At 38.7% G+C, this 14,123-nt stretch overlaps 1 protein-coding gene across 2 annotated transcripts in view; it reads left to right on the plus strand.

Annotated features, from left to right (window-relative positions):
• The window catches only part of arrdc1a (arrestin domain containing 1a), a 40,773-nt gene extending 27,432 nt beyond the window's left edge, over positions 1-13,341 (plus strand). Inside the window, exons 6-8 of one of the 2 annotated variants that reach the window (XM_034133048.1) lie at positions 8,651-8,827; positions 9,555-10,071; positions 12,330-13,341. In XM_034133048.1, the coding sequence (XP_033988939.1) occupies positions 8,651-8,827; positions 9,555-10,071; positions 12,330-12,367 (732 nt within the window). In that variant the 3' untranslated portion in view covers positions 12,368-13,341. The other variant, XM_034133049.1, reaches the window with a different exon arrangement.
• Positions 13,342-14,123: the final 782 nt, after the last annotated feature.

Consider the following 14,123-nt stretch of genomic DNA (forward strand, 5'->3'; position numbering starts at 1 on the left):
TCTAAAATCTAAAACAGCCTGTACATTTACCAAAACTTAAACGTTGATAAGTCAAAAACCGTAAAAGATATCAAAAATAAAAGTCAAGTTTGAATAGCTGAAGGTGTTGTGATCATTTGAAAGTTGGAACGAAGTGTCTAGCTGAAAGTATGTGGAAGGAGTAGCATTTGGCGCAGAGTGTAGGAAAAGAGGATTTGAAGGCATCTCCCATTGACTTCCATGTTAAAAAAAAGAGTTTAAAAAGCTGAATATTTCAAAAAGTATAAAATATTTTTTAAAAGTTGAAGGTTTCCCATCGATTCCTGAACAGGCTGAATAGTTTGATATTTGAATGGTTTCTGTAGCTGAAAGTAAGCTGAAGTTATGGAGAGCCAAAGTATGGTTGAAATAATAATAATACTAGGAAATGCATTTCCTGCAGAAAATGCGTGCGAATGCTGTAAACTGTGAACATTTGTGGCTGAATTTAGCTGAAAATGCAGAAAAAGCTGAATATGTTATTGGCTGAATGGTAGCTGCTTTTAACTACAGAGACCAAGTCAGTGTGTTGCTGAACTTAGCAGAGAAATGCAGAAAAGTGAAATGATTTGAATCAAATTGTTACAGCTCAAATGCATTGCAATGACTTCCATGTTAAAAAAAGACTTTAAAAAGCTGAATGTTTTAAAAAGTATAACATATTTGGAAAAAGTTGAAAGTTTCCCCATCATGTGCTGAAAAGGCTGAATAGTTTGATATTTGAATGGTTCCTGCAGCTGAAATTAGGCTGAAGGAGTTAAATAAAGATATTAAATGTAAGTAGTAGTGAATGAATGTTTACAAACACCTGTGTGTGTAAACCCAGAGATGAAAGGTTACCATGGTGACGACTTATGACGATTTACCAACTGCAGCACTGAGTCCCATTAAGAATGCATTGAGGATTATATCTGACAATTTTGCCACCTGTTCAAAAACTATGGCTCCTATCAAAAAATTACCAGACTGTGAGCATCAGGGAACCCCAATGAACCCAATATGTTGTTTTTTTTTGGTTTTGTGTGTAAAATGTGGAGATGGGAGCAGTTTGTCTAAAGTGTACTTCTCTCTGTTCTGAAGAAAGTTCCGGAAAGATTTAACATGGGAATCAATTGGGAGCTAGGTGGACTTTTTGTCTCTTCATGCCCTCAAGAGGCATTTTGTTTAATATTTCTTCGTAATTTTTTTTAATTTTCCAAACTAGGAGAGGTTTTCCTACGTTTTTCATGAAAAAATATGTCTGAGGAGTGTAGGGTTTGGGAATTATGGCAAGTTTAAAACATTTTTGGGGGAGAATTTGAAGAACTGCTGCACTCTGTTTTGAGATCAAAGCACTCTAGACTTAACGAGCTGCTCCATCCACACTAATGTTAAAATCTGAAAAAGGCCTCTCGACCAAGCTCCAAACAAAGTTAATTATCTCAAAAAGTGTAAAAGATATAAAAAATAAAAATCTATTTTGAATAGCTGAAGGTCTTGTGATCATTTGAAAGTTGGAATGAAGTGTCTAGCTGAAAGTATGTGGAAGGAGTAGCATTTGGCGCAAAGTGTAGGAAAAGAGGATTTGAAGGCATCTCCCATTGACTTCAATGTTAAAAAAAAAGAGTTTAAAAAGCTGAATATTTCAAAAAGTATAAAATATTTTTAAAAAGTTGAAGGTTTCCCATCGATTCCTGAACAGGCTGAATAGTTTGATATTTGAATGGTTTCTGTAGCTGAAAATAAGCTGAAGTTATGGAGAGCCAAAGTATTGGCTGAAATAATAATAATTTTAAGCGGAAAGAATAAAGATTTGAAGTTTTATTTATTTTTTTTATTTAACCTTTATTTAACCAGATAAAAACATTGAGATAAAATCTCATTTTCAATGCTGACCTGGCCAAGAAGGCAGCAACGTTACACATAACACATAACACATAACACAAACATATAAAATACAGAGAACATAACAAAGAAAACAAAAGACGAAAAAGCAGTCACTACATTGTGCACATTAGGACAATAAAAAAAGTACACTACTTGTTACTGCAAGAGCAGCTGGTGGTGAGGACTTCAGACAACTTCAATTTAAAACATGATATAGAGACAAGTGCCCTCAGTTTAAGGCGTGATTGAAGGTCATTCCAAGACCAAGGACCATAATAAGAAAGACTCCTTTTTCCAGCCTCAGTCCGTACAGTAGGAACCTGGAACCGTATCCAGGCACTGGATCTGAGGTTGTAAGAGTCACAAACTGGGGCAAATCTGACACATATGTAGAGTGGAAGCTTACCTAAAATGGCTTTATACATTAATAAAAACCAGTGCTGCATCCTACGCATAGTGTGGACCATCCAGTTAGGCTATACAGTGTGCAATGATGAGTCCTATAGAGTGCATTTGATATATAACGCAGTGCAGCATGGTAAAGTGGGTCAAGTTTGGCCAAAACAGTGGGACAGGCAAATCTATAAATGGTATCACCGTAGTCCAGCTGGGACAGGAATAAGCCAGAGACCAACCTTTTACGGGATGAAATTGAAAAACAACATTTAAATCTGAAAAGGAAGCCAAGAGTGAATTTCAATTTCTTTGTTAAAACTTCAATATGGTGTTTAAAGTTCAGATTACTGTCCAACCAAAAGCCCAGATATTTGTAGGTATCAACAAACTCAACAGAAACGCCATCAAGGGTGTCAATGGAGAGGCAAGAGGAGGACGCTGACTTGGGAGCAAAAAGCATTGCTTTGGTTTTCTTACTGTTCAATAGCAGTTTAGAATCAAGAAGCGCATGCTGCAGCGTGATAAAATCTGATTTTAAATTGGAAACGGCCATATCCAGAGAAGGAGCACACGAGTATACAATAGTGTCATCAGCATACATATGATAGGTAGAAAATTGCATCTGATTACAAATATTGTTTACATATAATAAAAAGAGCAAGGGCCCCAAGATAGAGCCCTGTGGAACTCCCTTCTCCAAGGTGACAGGGTCAGAGACAGTACTACCCAACCTGACGCATTGAGTACGGTCGGTTAGATAACTCTGAAACCAGCAAATGGCATTGTGACCGAAACGAGACACCAACATAACATTAGACATAATGTGGTGATCTACAGTGTCAAATGCTTTGGCTAGGTCAATAAACAATGCAACACAAACTGATTTCTTATCCAAAGCAGCCTTAATATCGTCTAAGACTTTCAGACTGGCAGTCACAGTACTGTGCTTTGATCTGAATCCAGATTGCATAGGGTTAAGGATGTTGTGTGAATTTAAAAAAAGTTTTAGCTGAGTAGAAACAAGGGACTCAAGAATCTTTGATAACACAGAAAGATTTGAGATAGGACGATAGTTATTCAACTCCGTGGGATCACCAGCTTTCAAGAGGGGCGATACCAGAGCTTGCTTCCACACAGCTGGCAGTGTGTGAGTGGACAGGGAGAGATTAAAAATATCAGTTACTGGTTGTGCTATCATCTGAGCTGCAATTTTTAAAAAGAACGGGTCAAGGCCGTCAGGCCCGGCAGACTTTTTAGGATCAATCGAGTGCAAACCCTGTAAGACTTCAGAGACCGAGAAATAAGCGAAATCAAAAACAGGGGAGTTCAACTCTTGACTATGGCTGTGAGTACGACCATTTAGAGAGTCATGACTTTGCTCATCAAAAATGTGACCAGCCTTTTTGAAGTGAGCATTAAAGGCATTAGACATACCATCTGAATCTGAAATAAAAGAATCACTGACCTTCAGTTTTTGTGGGAAACTAGAAACCTTCTTGTTCTGAAGTGATTTAATTGTTTTCCAGAATTTGGAATGGTCATTAAAACAATCAGTGGTTAAGCTCAGATAGTAATCAGCTTTAGCTTTTTTAATAAGGGCAGAACATTTATTTCTGAGGACACGAAAAAGAAGCCACACTCACTAGTGTTAGACTTTCTAGCTAAGGACCATTGCTTATTTCGATCATGAATGAGATCAGATAGTTCTCTAGTAAACCATGGAGTGTTCCTATTCTTAACTCTGAATTTTCTAAGGGGGGCATGTCTATTAATAATTGATAAAAAGTGATCAATAAAAAATTGGACAGCAACATCAACAGATGGAATTAACGCTGTGAAGTGCCATTTAACCTCCGCCAGATCGTGTAGGAAAGCCTGCTCAGAGAAGTGTTTGAAGCAGCGCCTGAGCACAATAAGGCCCTTGGCTTTGGGCAACTTAGTGCACCTAACGCAAGCGATAGTGCAATGGTCACTGATATCATTAGGAAAAACACCAACAGACACATACTTATGAGCTGCATTTGTTAGAATGACATCTATAAGGGTATCGTTATTGGGTTTGGCAGGGTTTATTCTAGTGGGACTATCAATAAGCTGAGTTAAGTTCAAAGAATCACAAACCTGCTTAAACTGTGAAGATTTATCACTTAACCAGTCCCAATTTAAATCACCCAATAAAATGATTTCAGAAGAAAACTTAGACAAAAATTCAGTAAGGCTAGTAGTTGCATCCATGATGGCCGATGGAGGCCTATAACAGCCAATAACAGTGAGAGGAGCATTTGCTATAGTTATTTGGACTGCTAGCAACTCAAATTGCCTTGGAATTGAAATTGAGTGAAGGACAGAGCATTGTAGTTTCTCAGCAGTGTATATTGCAACACCACCAGCTCTGCCCTTACGATCAGCTCTGAATACATTATATCCATCAATGTGAATAACAGTGTCAGTGACACTGTGAAGTACTATAGTGGAATGCTGTGGCACAGCATTCGCACTAATTAAGGGGAAGAATAAAGAATTTAAGTACTATAGTGGAATGCTGTGGCACAGCATTCGCACTAATAAAGATTCAAAGAACTATAGTGGAATGCTGTAAACAGCCTTCGTTGTAACAGATCTGGTAGGCCACGTTATTCTTTACTTTCTACGTCTTTATATGTAGAAGATATAATTTTTTCTCCGTCATGTTGTTTCCATAGCAACAACTTCCTGTCAACAGCCTAAACTCGCCTTCAAAATAAAAGCACAGGAAGTTAACCTAAATTACATTTAAGACATACAACTGTGACGAAAGTAACAAAAAACAATGTAATATCCTTTTCAGTTTCACAGAACACAAATTGAGTTATTTACATAATATGTTTACAGTACTGTCGATTGTTATTTTTTTATATTCTTTGCGGAATTTGGCCGTGTAAAATGTCCTCTTGGGTTGCTGTACAGCCAATACGTGACGTCATTGGTAAGCGTAACGAACCCCGAACAGATTCTGGTACCTACACCGCCACTGTGGGCTAAGCCCCGAATGTTTCCAGGTCCAGGCGACGCCCCTGCCCGACAGTGAAGAATAAATATATTTATAACTAGTTTAGCTTGTTCCAGAGGTAGATAAAATAGCTTAGTGTGTTAGGTCTAACTCTTGTGTGTTTTGCTCCGCTCACCGGTCCGTCACAGCGGGTGGAGCTGCAGAATTTCTGCTTCACACACGTTGCATACCGTCTTTTTCGGACACCTTAAAATACTGCCAGACTGGTGAAGCCATTTTGGCGAGCTTGTTTTGCCGCGCACAGACAAAAGTGTCATGTATTTTACGTCATGTGATCGGCTCTCCCGATCGGCATTTATAGAGAGCACCGATCGATCGGCAGAGAGTGAATATGGGCCGATATCGATCGGCGGCCGATCGATCGGAGCATCCCTAATTCTGTCAGCTTTGTTTGTAAATAATAAATCTATCATAGTCTTGGAGGTTTTGGTTATTCTAGTCGGTTCATCCATTAGTTGTATTAAGTTGTGTTTATCCATGATCCGTTTTAAGTTCTTTCTATTTTGTTTGTCATTCCAGTTGATGTTAAAGTCTCCTAGAATAATTAGCTCTTTGTTGGAGTCACTGGTAAAACTCATGCTGACTTCCTGAGGCCTGTACTACGAAGCCGGATTTTCGCTTAGCGAGCTAACTTCAGGGTAAACTCTGGGTTTCCGGTCCTATGGCGCTGGTTCTCTTTTTAGCGGGCTAGATCTCCATGGTAACTTATGCTGAACGGCTAACCTGGGGGGTATACTACGAATCTAGTTAAACATATCCTGGATATGTTTTGAGTTATCCGGTTGACTAAATTAAAAAAAAAAAACGCTCTCGCTAAACGGTCCTACGACGCTGGCTATCAACCCGATCACTCAAGCCAGCCGTGTCCTATCTAGTTAGGTGCGCGTTCACATAAAAGGGGTGGTCTTTGGAGTGTTCGACCAATCACAAACATGGACAAGCCGTGTACTGACAGCGCAGCGCGTCATATATTTCCTGAATGAAAAGTCAACTAATATTAGACAAATATGAAGACGTTAAACTTTAAACATCCATGACTTAAACACTTTATCCAGGATCAAAGCCACATAGTTGCAGCTGCAAGGTGAATACTGCTGGTAAAAGAAAAAGTGTTTGAATACGTTCATTAACAGTTTTATGATATCACTGCTGCCCCGTCTAAGACACGAGTGGATCTGACTTTAATTACATTTGACTCGAGTGTTTCGTCAACTTAATGTGTTGCTTAAAATAATACTTCTGCATACAGTATGTGACACTGTGAGTGTTGCACGCCAGTTACGGCTCAAGAAGCTGACTCAAATAAGGAAATATATGATACATTATGATGTGATATGAATGATAATGGGACACATCGACGTCTGCACTCACAGTGCCGCGGACTGGAGGCTACGTAATGTTACTTTGATCCGGTTACTTATGTTGTGGCAGATATTTAAGTAAGCTTTCTTAACGTTAATGTTATAATAGTCAGATTGCTCTGAAGATGGGAGGTGATATTCTATTAATTTTCACGTTCACACAGTCGGTGATTTTGGCCGGCTGTCTTTCCTGCAACGGTAGTTTAAACTGCCGTTGGATGCCCAGACAGAGGGGGTCCATCTCCCACATCTATTCATTCATTATGTCAATAGATGCCTATTCTATGAACAAGACAAACACGGTTTTGGAGCAGGAATTGAACATTTAATTATCTGAAGAGTGGTGGGATAATATATCTGATCGAGTGCCAACTTTCACCTTATACGCTCGTCTTGGGCTCATACAGTTCTAAATCCTACATATGTTACACTTTTCCAAATCGAGGCTATCCAAAATATACCCGAATGTAATTGACACATGTGACGGAAGCCATCTCATCCTGTGTGACCTTAGTCATATGTTTGCCCAGTGTCCCAAATTGCAAAATGATTGGCATTTAATCTGCAAAACCCTCCCAGATGTTCTCAAGATTACCCTGATGCCATCGTTGGTGTCCCTAAAGATTTGTCCTCATTAACCTCCAGACAGCAGATATTGTCTCTTTCACCGCCCTGTTGGCCCGTCGCAGAATGCTTCTCAATTGGAAGTCCAAACATCCTCCCTCTGTTTCTGCCTGGCTAATAGATGTGATGTGGTGATCTTTTTTTTAATGCCTTGCAAAAGCTTCCCTCTGGTGAGGAAATGTAATTCAATGTCAATGCCATAAGCATTAGCCGGCCTTGCTGCCATAGACCCTGTGTGTGGTCCGAACATGGTCCAGGCAATTTTAAATTGTATTATTGTTTTATTTAGTGGGAATGCCGATACAGCATTCCAACTATATGTTATGCTACGGACAAAATTCTTATTATTATTCCATCCAATTATTTTGTCCGTCTTCTCCCACATTCAACATCGCAGAAACTCCGTTCAAACATCAAAACGTTCAGCTCGGTCGGGAATCGATGGCTATTACTTTTATCATTCATAACTTTCATAATTCCAGAGATACATCCCATAATACATCACATTTTTAACATGGAAGTCAATGGAGACATTCTTCAGACTTCAACAAATCTTCATGCGACTTCAACTGCTAACTGTTCATTCATACTTTCACTCAGAAACCTCATTCCAACTTTCCAAAAAACTTTCCAAAAATGTTACACATCTTTCTGACATTATTCGTGTAACACAACTTTTAAATCTGATTCTTACTTTTAGAGATATTAAACATTGTCCAGACCTTGGTAAAGAGGTTTTCTTCAGATTTTAACATTAACTAGAGTGCGTGATGTCACAGCTAGAGTGGAGGAAATCTTGAAATTTGCCTTCATATATATTTTTTTAAAACTGCCATAATTCCCAAACCCTACATTCTTGAGACATAATTTGTCATGACAAACGTAGGAAAACATCTCGTAGCTTGAAAAATGCCAAATAATTAAGCAAAAATAATTAAACAAAATGCCTCTTGAGGGCATGAAGTGACAAAAACGTTCAACATGTCTCCATTAAAACCCATTGTAATTTCAGGCTGATATTTCCTCACAGCAGCAGCCGCACACCTTTAGTTAAATTGCCAAAAAGGCCACATTATTAACCCGAAAGTACACAAAAATTACACTTCAGATACTCAACTTCCTTGACATGCTTCACGTTTTGAAATTTCACAGATATCTGTTATCGTTCTTCCACAAAACGTTCACATGTAAGAGGTTTATCTGTTATTCAGAACAATGCAAACCTTTGATCTCTTCATAGCTCGTTAGCTCAACTATAAACACCTGTGAGGAGATACTGTCCTTTGGTATAATGCACATATGTTGCTGCCTTCATGAACCTCCGTGTGTGTTTCAGAGAGTGACCTATGAGACGAAGAGGCCCACCCACGATGTGAGGACCATAGCGGAGGTGGAGGGCGGAGTGGTGAAGGCTGGCAAGGAGTCGGAGTGGAAGGAGCAGATCATCGTCCCTCCTCTTCCTCAGTCCTCCCTCATTGGCTGTGATCTTATCAAGATGGACTATTATGTCAAAGTAAGATATGCCATCATCCTTTGGTAGTCAATTTTACAAAACAATATTGTTTATGTACTTTTGGTTTTCTTACTTAGTGAATGTATTTACTTTACTCAATTACTCAGTTGCCATAGTCATATGGAGCAAAATAGGTTTAAAATACATCCTCTAACTATAATATAGTTGGACCAGCAATTTCTATTCCTGTTTAACTTTTATTTTGGAAGTACCAGTTTCCTACTGAATGAATATCCTGCTCAACACTAAAAATCATCTTTATACCAGTCTGCTTGTGATTCATTTGTGTTCCTTTTTTATTTTATGTTAAGGTTTCCAGATGAATTGCAAGGGGAAAACATTATTGTTGTTAATACTTTAAAAATGTTTTTATCAATTAATGTTCGATTTTTAATATCAGGACTTTTTTCTTTTAGTCTATTTTGTTTCTCCTTTTTATTTGTATTATAATATAAGTAGCAGTAGTGTCGTCATTACAAAACATACAAAATGTAACTGTTGATCCTTGTCAGCCCTGAAAATGTCTATACACAGAACTGTTAAAAAAAACCTGATAATCATCAATCCGTCTGAAAATAAAAGGGCTTAATAAATGTATATATATTTATATAAATTAAGCCCTTTTATTTTTTATGTCTGATATTCTATAGCCCCAATGATCAAATCAATAGTTGATTGGAGTGGTTTGTAGAGAATGATTCAGTTTTCCTCTCTTGTGATTGCTCAGGTCTGTCTGAAGTCTCCAGACGTCATGTTGATGTTGCCCATCCACATCGGGAACGTCTCGCTGGACAAAAAGCTGCGCTCTTCTAAGAAAGCAGCTGCTGCCTGTTCTGCTGAAGACACACAAGAATCTGCTAACCCCCCCTCCACCAGCACCACCACCCCCCCTCTGCCCCCTCGCACTGCCCCCAAACCTGGTCCACGTCCCACCCCTCGCTCCAGGGCGTCCTCCCATAACCCCCACAGTGCTCCTCCGGCTGACTCACCCCAGGGAGCCGAGGGGGGGGCTCCCATGAACGATGGCCTTCCAAACAAGCGCCAGTCTCAGCTGGTGTCCCCCAATGCTTTCAGCTACGCTCCCGGCCTCTTCTTCTCCCAGAACCAGCAGCACAACGGGCCAAGCCCAGCCCCCCCTGGGTCCACGGGGGCCACAGCACCGTACCCCCCTGAGAGCAGCGCCAGCTTAATGCCAACACCACTCATCCTGCCTCCAGACTACGGCGCCTCAGCTTATCCACAAGGTCAGTCTGCACACGGTGAAGCATCCAGGCTGAATAAGGATTAACCTGTAGAAGGTGAATAGTCTGTTTGCAGCTCATAGAGTCCAGTTGTGAACCCAGGAATGTACCCCAAAGTTTTATGTTAGAAATGTATAGTACGGGTCCCCAGCACATAGAAACTGCTGGATGCTAACCTGCATATGTTGGAAAATTTGTACAAGTAGCATAAGTTGCATTAGTTAGCACTAATTAGCATATGCAGACAAAAGTTCAAAAATGGCTTGGCCGATTTGGGCAATTTTGGAGTGGTTTTGGGGGTTATAGAGGATGTTGAATCAATTCCTGACATTTTCAGGATCAAAAAGGGCAGTCTTAACCAATAATTGTACTAACAGTATGATTTTTATGAATTTCGGGTCGTTTTCAAAGTTTTAGGGGACTCAAAACTGCAATTTATTTATTAAAGAAATCAGAAATTGATTCAACATCCTCAATGTAGCTCAAAAACCACACGCAAACTGTCAAAATGAGTCGACGCTATACTTTAGCTATTGTCTGTAAATGCTAATGAATGCCACTTAACCTCTTACGCACCGCCCCCCCGGTACCGGGCGGATAAACGCGTCATTTGCAGGAAACAACGTCTAAGGAATCTTAATATTTAATAAACTATGAATGTTTTATATCCATGTAACGGGAAGAAACTCAGCTAACTGATCTTTTTAATATTTTTTTCCAAAAAAAACCCACAATGCTAACACTCAGCCTCTGAATTAGCCACGAGCGAAAAAATGTAACCTATCACTGCACCTAAACTCACTCATAACTCCCTTATTACTTATCCTAGATGCACAGCCAACCCATCGATTAGCATCTCCTGGAGACACAGAATCTGGGGGTGCCCACCTCAACACTCAGTGATAAACATTTGCGACGCTATAAACGAAAACTTACATCAAAACATGTGGCGCTAGGTAGCTACAAAAGCTAACATGGCTTACCTTGGTCAAAACTGGTCTTCAATGGCATTAAAACGATAAAAAACGATGCTGCAGTTAATCCATAGGTTAATCCAATGTGTCTGTGTCCTCTTTGAAATGATTTCTGATAATCCATAAGCAATAAAACAGCTTTTTCGTTTCCAGATGTCAGAGCTAAAGATAGGTTCGCTCTGGTGCAAACCTGCATGCGCGAAGCCCTCACCGTTTGTTTTCACAACGAGTGTGTGTGGGGGCATCCCCGTTCGATTCTATTGGCTCTAACGGTCAGAAAGAGGTGTCGACCATCAAAATCGACTAAGGGGGGCCAGAGATATGGGAAAAAAAACATTTTCACCCAAATCACCTCAGAGGTGGGGTGGTTTTGGCTAAACCTCTCTAAAAAGGTCAAATGTCACTTGTTTTGCATCAATCTTGATACAGGGTACTTATTATATGTTGTACTTTGGATTCCTAAAGCTTTTAGTCTACTAACCCATCATCCAAGGGTAGTTTTCACTATAAGTAAAAAAGAATTCTTGGACGGACACTATAATTTACAGTTTTTTACTATGTTAAATCTGAATTTTCTTTAAAATAAAAAACATCTATATTGATTCTGACTTTTCTACATCCAACTCACAGGTTTATCATTACTTTGAGAAAAAAGATTATTAATTTAACCCTTTTAGAAGGGAAGATATGGTATTTGTTCTGGGAATGGCATTTTCGAGCCTGAGACCTGAAAAACAGGCTCAGAGCTTAACAGGTTAAGCCAATTGTGCAAATTGCCCAAAATTATGCAAATTAGCATCCAGCAGTTTCTATGTCCTGGGGACGTGTACTATTCATTTATATCATCAAACTTTGGGGTCCTCACACATCTGGCAAATAGACTAAAATTGTGTTTTCAAAACAATAGAAACACCTGTCCCCATAATGCACTACTACAGCACTCATACCTAACTACAGTAGTAAACCTAAAGGTACATGTAACTAATTTCAACTAGGGCTAAGGCATAAACATTCCAAACTCAACAACACATTTTAATTGTTTTACACTACTTTTGTTGTGGAGATGACTGCAATCCTTATAGTTTTGCATTGCCTTGCACTCTTTTTGTAGGTTTGAGAGTCTTTTAGCAGTGTGTGTGTGTTTGTGTGTGTTTCCACTCTGCAGGCTTACAGGGCTGACGCTGCTGACTTGTGGACAGGGTGCTGTGTAGCAGTGTGTGTGTGTAGCAGTGTGTGTACATTGTGAGTGTAAAAAGCAGCTGGTCTGATGTTGACTGTCTGTTACAGAGGCTCCCCCTTCCTATGATGACAGCTTCAACACATGAAGAGGATGAAGAGGCAGCAACCACCAAGGAAACCATCAAACTAATATCCCCTGGTATAATGAGGGAACTTTACCTACCTGTCAAAGGACTTTCTAAATGTCAGGTTATCAACATTTTGAATTTTAATGAAACTGGACTGACCTCACACTCTGCTGCCCAGTGAACAAATACCTTTAATAATCTAAAGGGGTTAGTCTTTCTTCAAACTACAGCCAATCAACACTGTCGGTCCTTTTTGGTATGCTTTTGCACTTTGAAGGGAATCTGCAGATTTTATTTGCTGTTTGAGCAGGAGTCATGTTATTAGTAGGGGGTTATTTAGAAGTCCCTCAGATGGCGTCTGTGATGTCAAGTTCGGAGGTTTTATGTACGGAAACCTGTGCAAAACAAACATCTCATTTAGTCTATTATCATATTTTTTCCAGAAGAATAATAGGAAAGGAATCTGTGGGTTTTTACTTGAAACAGGGGGATCATCTTCTGGCACGTCTTTTCATTTAATCTGAGTTTCAATAACACTAGATTTAATGGTTTGGTTGAAAATATTTGTTTTATTTGCTTTTGATCAGGAGTTTTTATGTTAAGATGATAAGGATAATCCAGATATTGCTCTTGTCTAAATATATCTTCATAGGGCTATAATGCATGATACATTTTGGCCTTTTAAGATTTTTGCCATGTTTGATCCTTTTTTACTTTTGTGCCCTTGCACTATGTTGTGTTGTGATTGTGTTGGTTCTTTATACACCAGACATACTTTTTTAAATTTCTTTTAGCAGCATCACTGTGATTTCAGGTTGTATAAGCAGGTATTGATGTAGTTCAAATCTTCTGTCTTGATACTTTTTTTAATAGATTTTAATATTTCTTGATAAAGTTAAATCCTTCACACATTCATAAGACAACATTATATTTATTTATTGTCTCAGTGTTCTAAACTGCTGTCTGGATTTGAATAAATCTGTTAAAACCAATTGTGTCAAACAGTCTCATAATTCAGATTCTGATTTGGAAGGTTGTTTCATTATAAACACACAATTCTGTGTGTTTAGAGTTGTTGTTAGCAGTTCCACCAGAGGAACGTTTCCCCTCTTAACAACTCGACATTTTGACAAGGCTACATTTTTATCATTTCATTTTTTAGACTAAAGAGGTCAAGTATATTCATTACTCGTTATTCTCTAATAGTTCATTAAAGACTGTATATAATGACTATTTTGCACATCCCTTTCAAGATTTCAAGAAGTTCTAAGGTTTATTGACATATCATATACAAAACTACGGTGTAGTTATGCAATGAATGAAAAGGTCGCAGGTTCCTCAACAGTGCATTACAAGACATCTATCAATATGTGTGTACCTCCACCATTAAACTGTCATATTCTGCACATTTCTTATACTATCTACATACATCTTATAAGAGTATAATTAATATGTATAATATCAGTTCAAATAAGTGCTTCAACATAGTTAACATTGCAGGAAAGTTGATTGTCAAGTCCCAAAACAAACTGCAATATATTAGACGGGTCAGGCTTAATATTTATCTGTAGATACCCCCAAAGCTTTTTTCTTATTTAAAAGAATACCTTAACCTAAAGTATTATTTAATGCTTAAATAAATCCTAATTAGTTTGTCTGTTTTGCACATCCTCCTATTAATATCTTTGGACATCCTGCACTAAACTGTTTTATTGTAGAGATCACTTACAGTATCTTCTTGATATTTTCTATTCTATATTTCTATCATTGACCC

The sequence above is a fragment of the Trematomus bernacchii genome, unplaced genomic scaffold (genome assembly GCF_902827165.1).
Source record: "Trematomus bernacchii unplaced genomic scaffold, fTreBer1.1, whole genome shotgun sequence".
In the NCBI taxonomy this organism is placed as follows: Eukaryota; Metazoa; Chordata; class Actinopteri; order Perciformes; family Nototheniidae; genus Trematomus; species Trematomus bernacchii.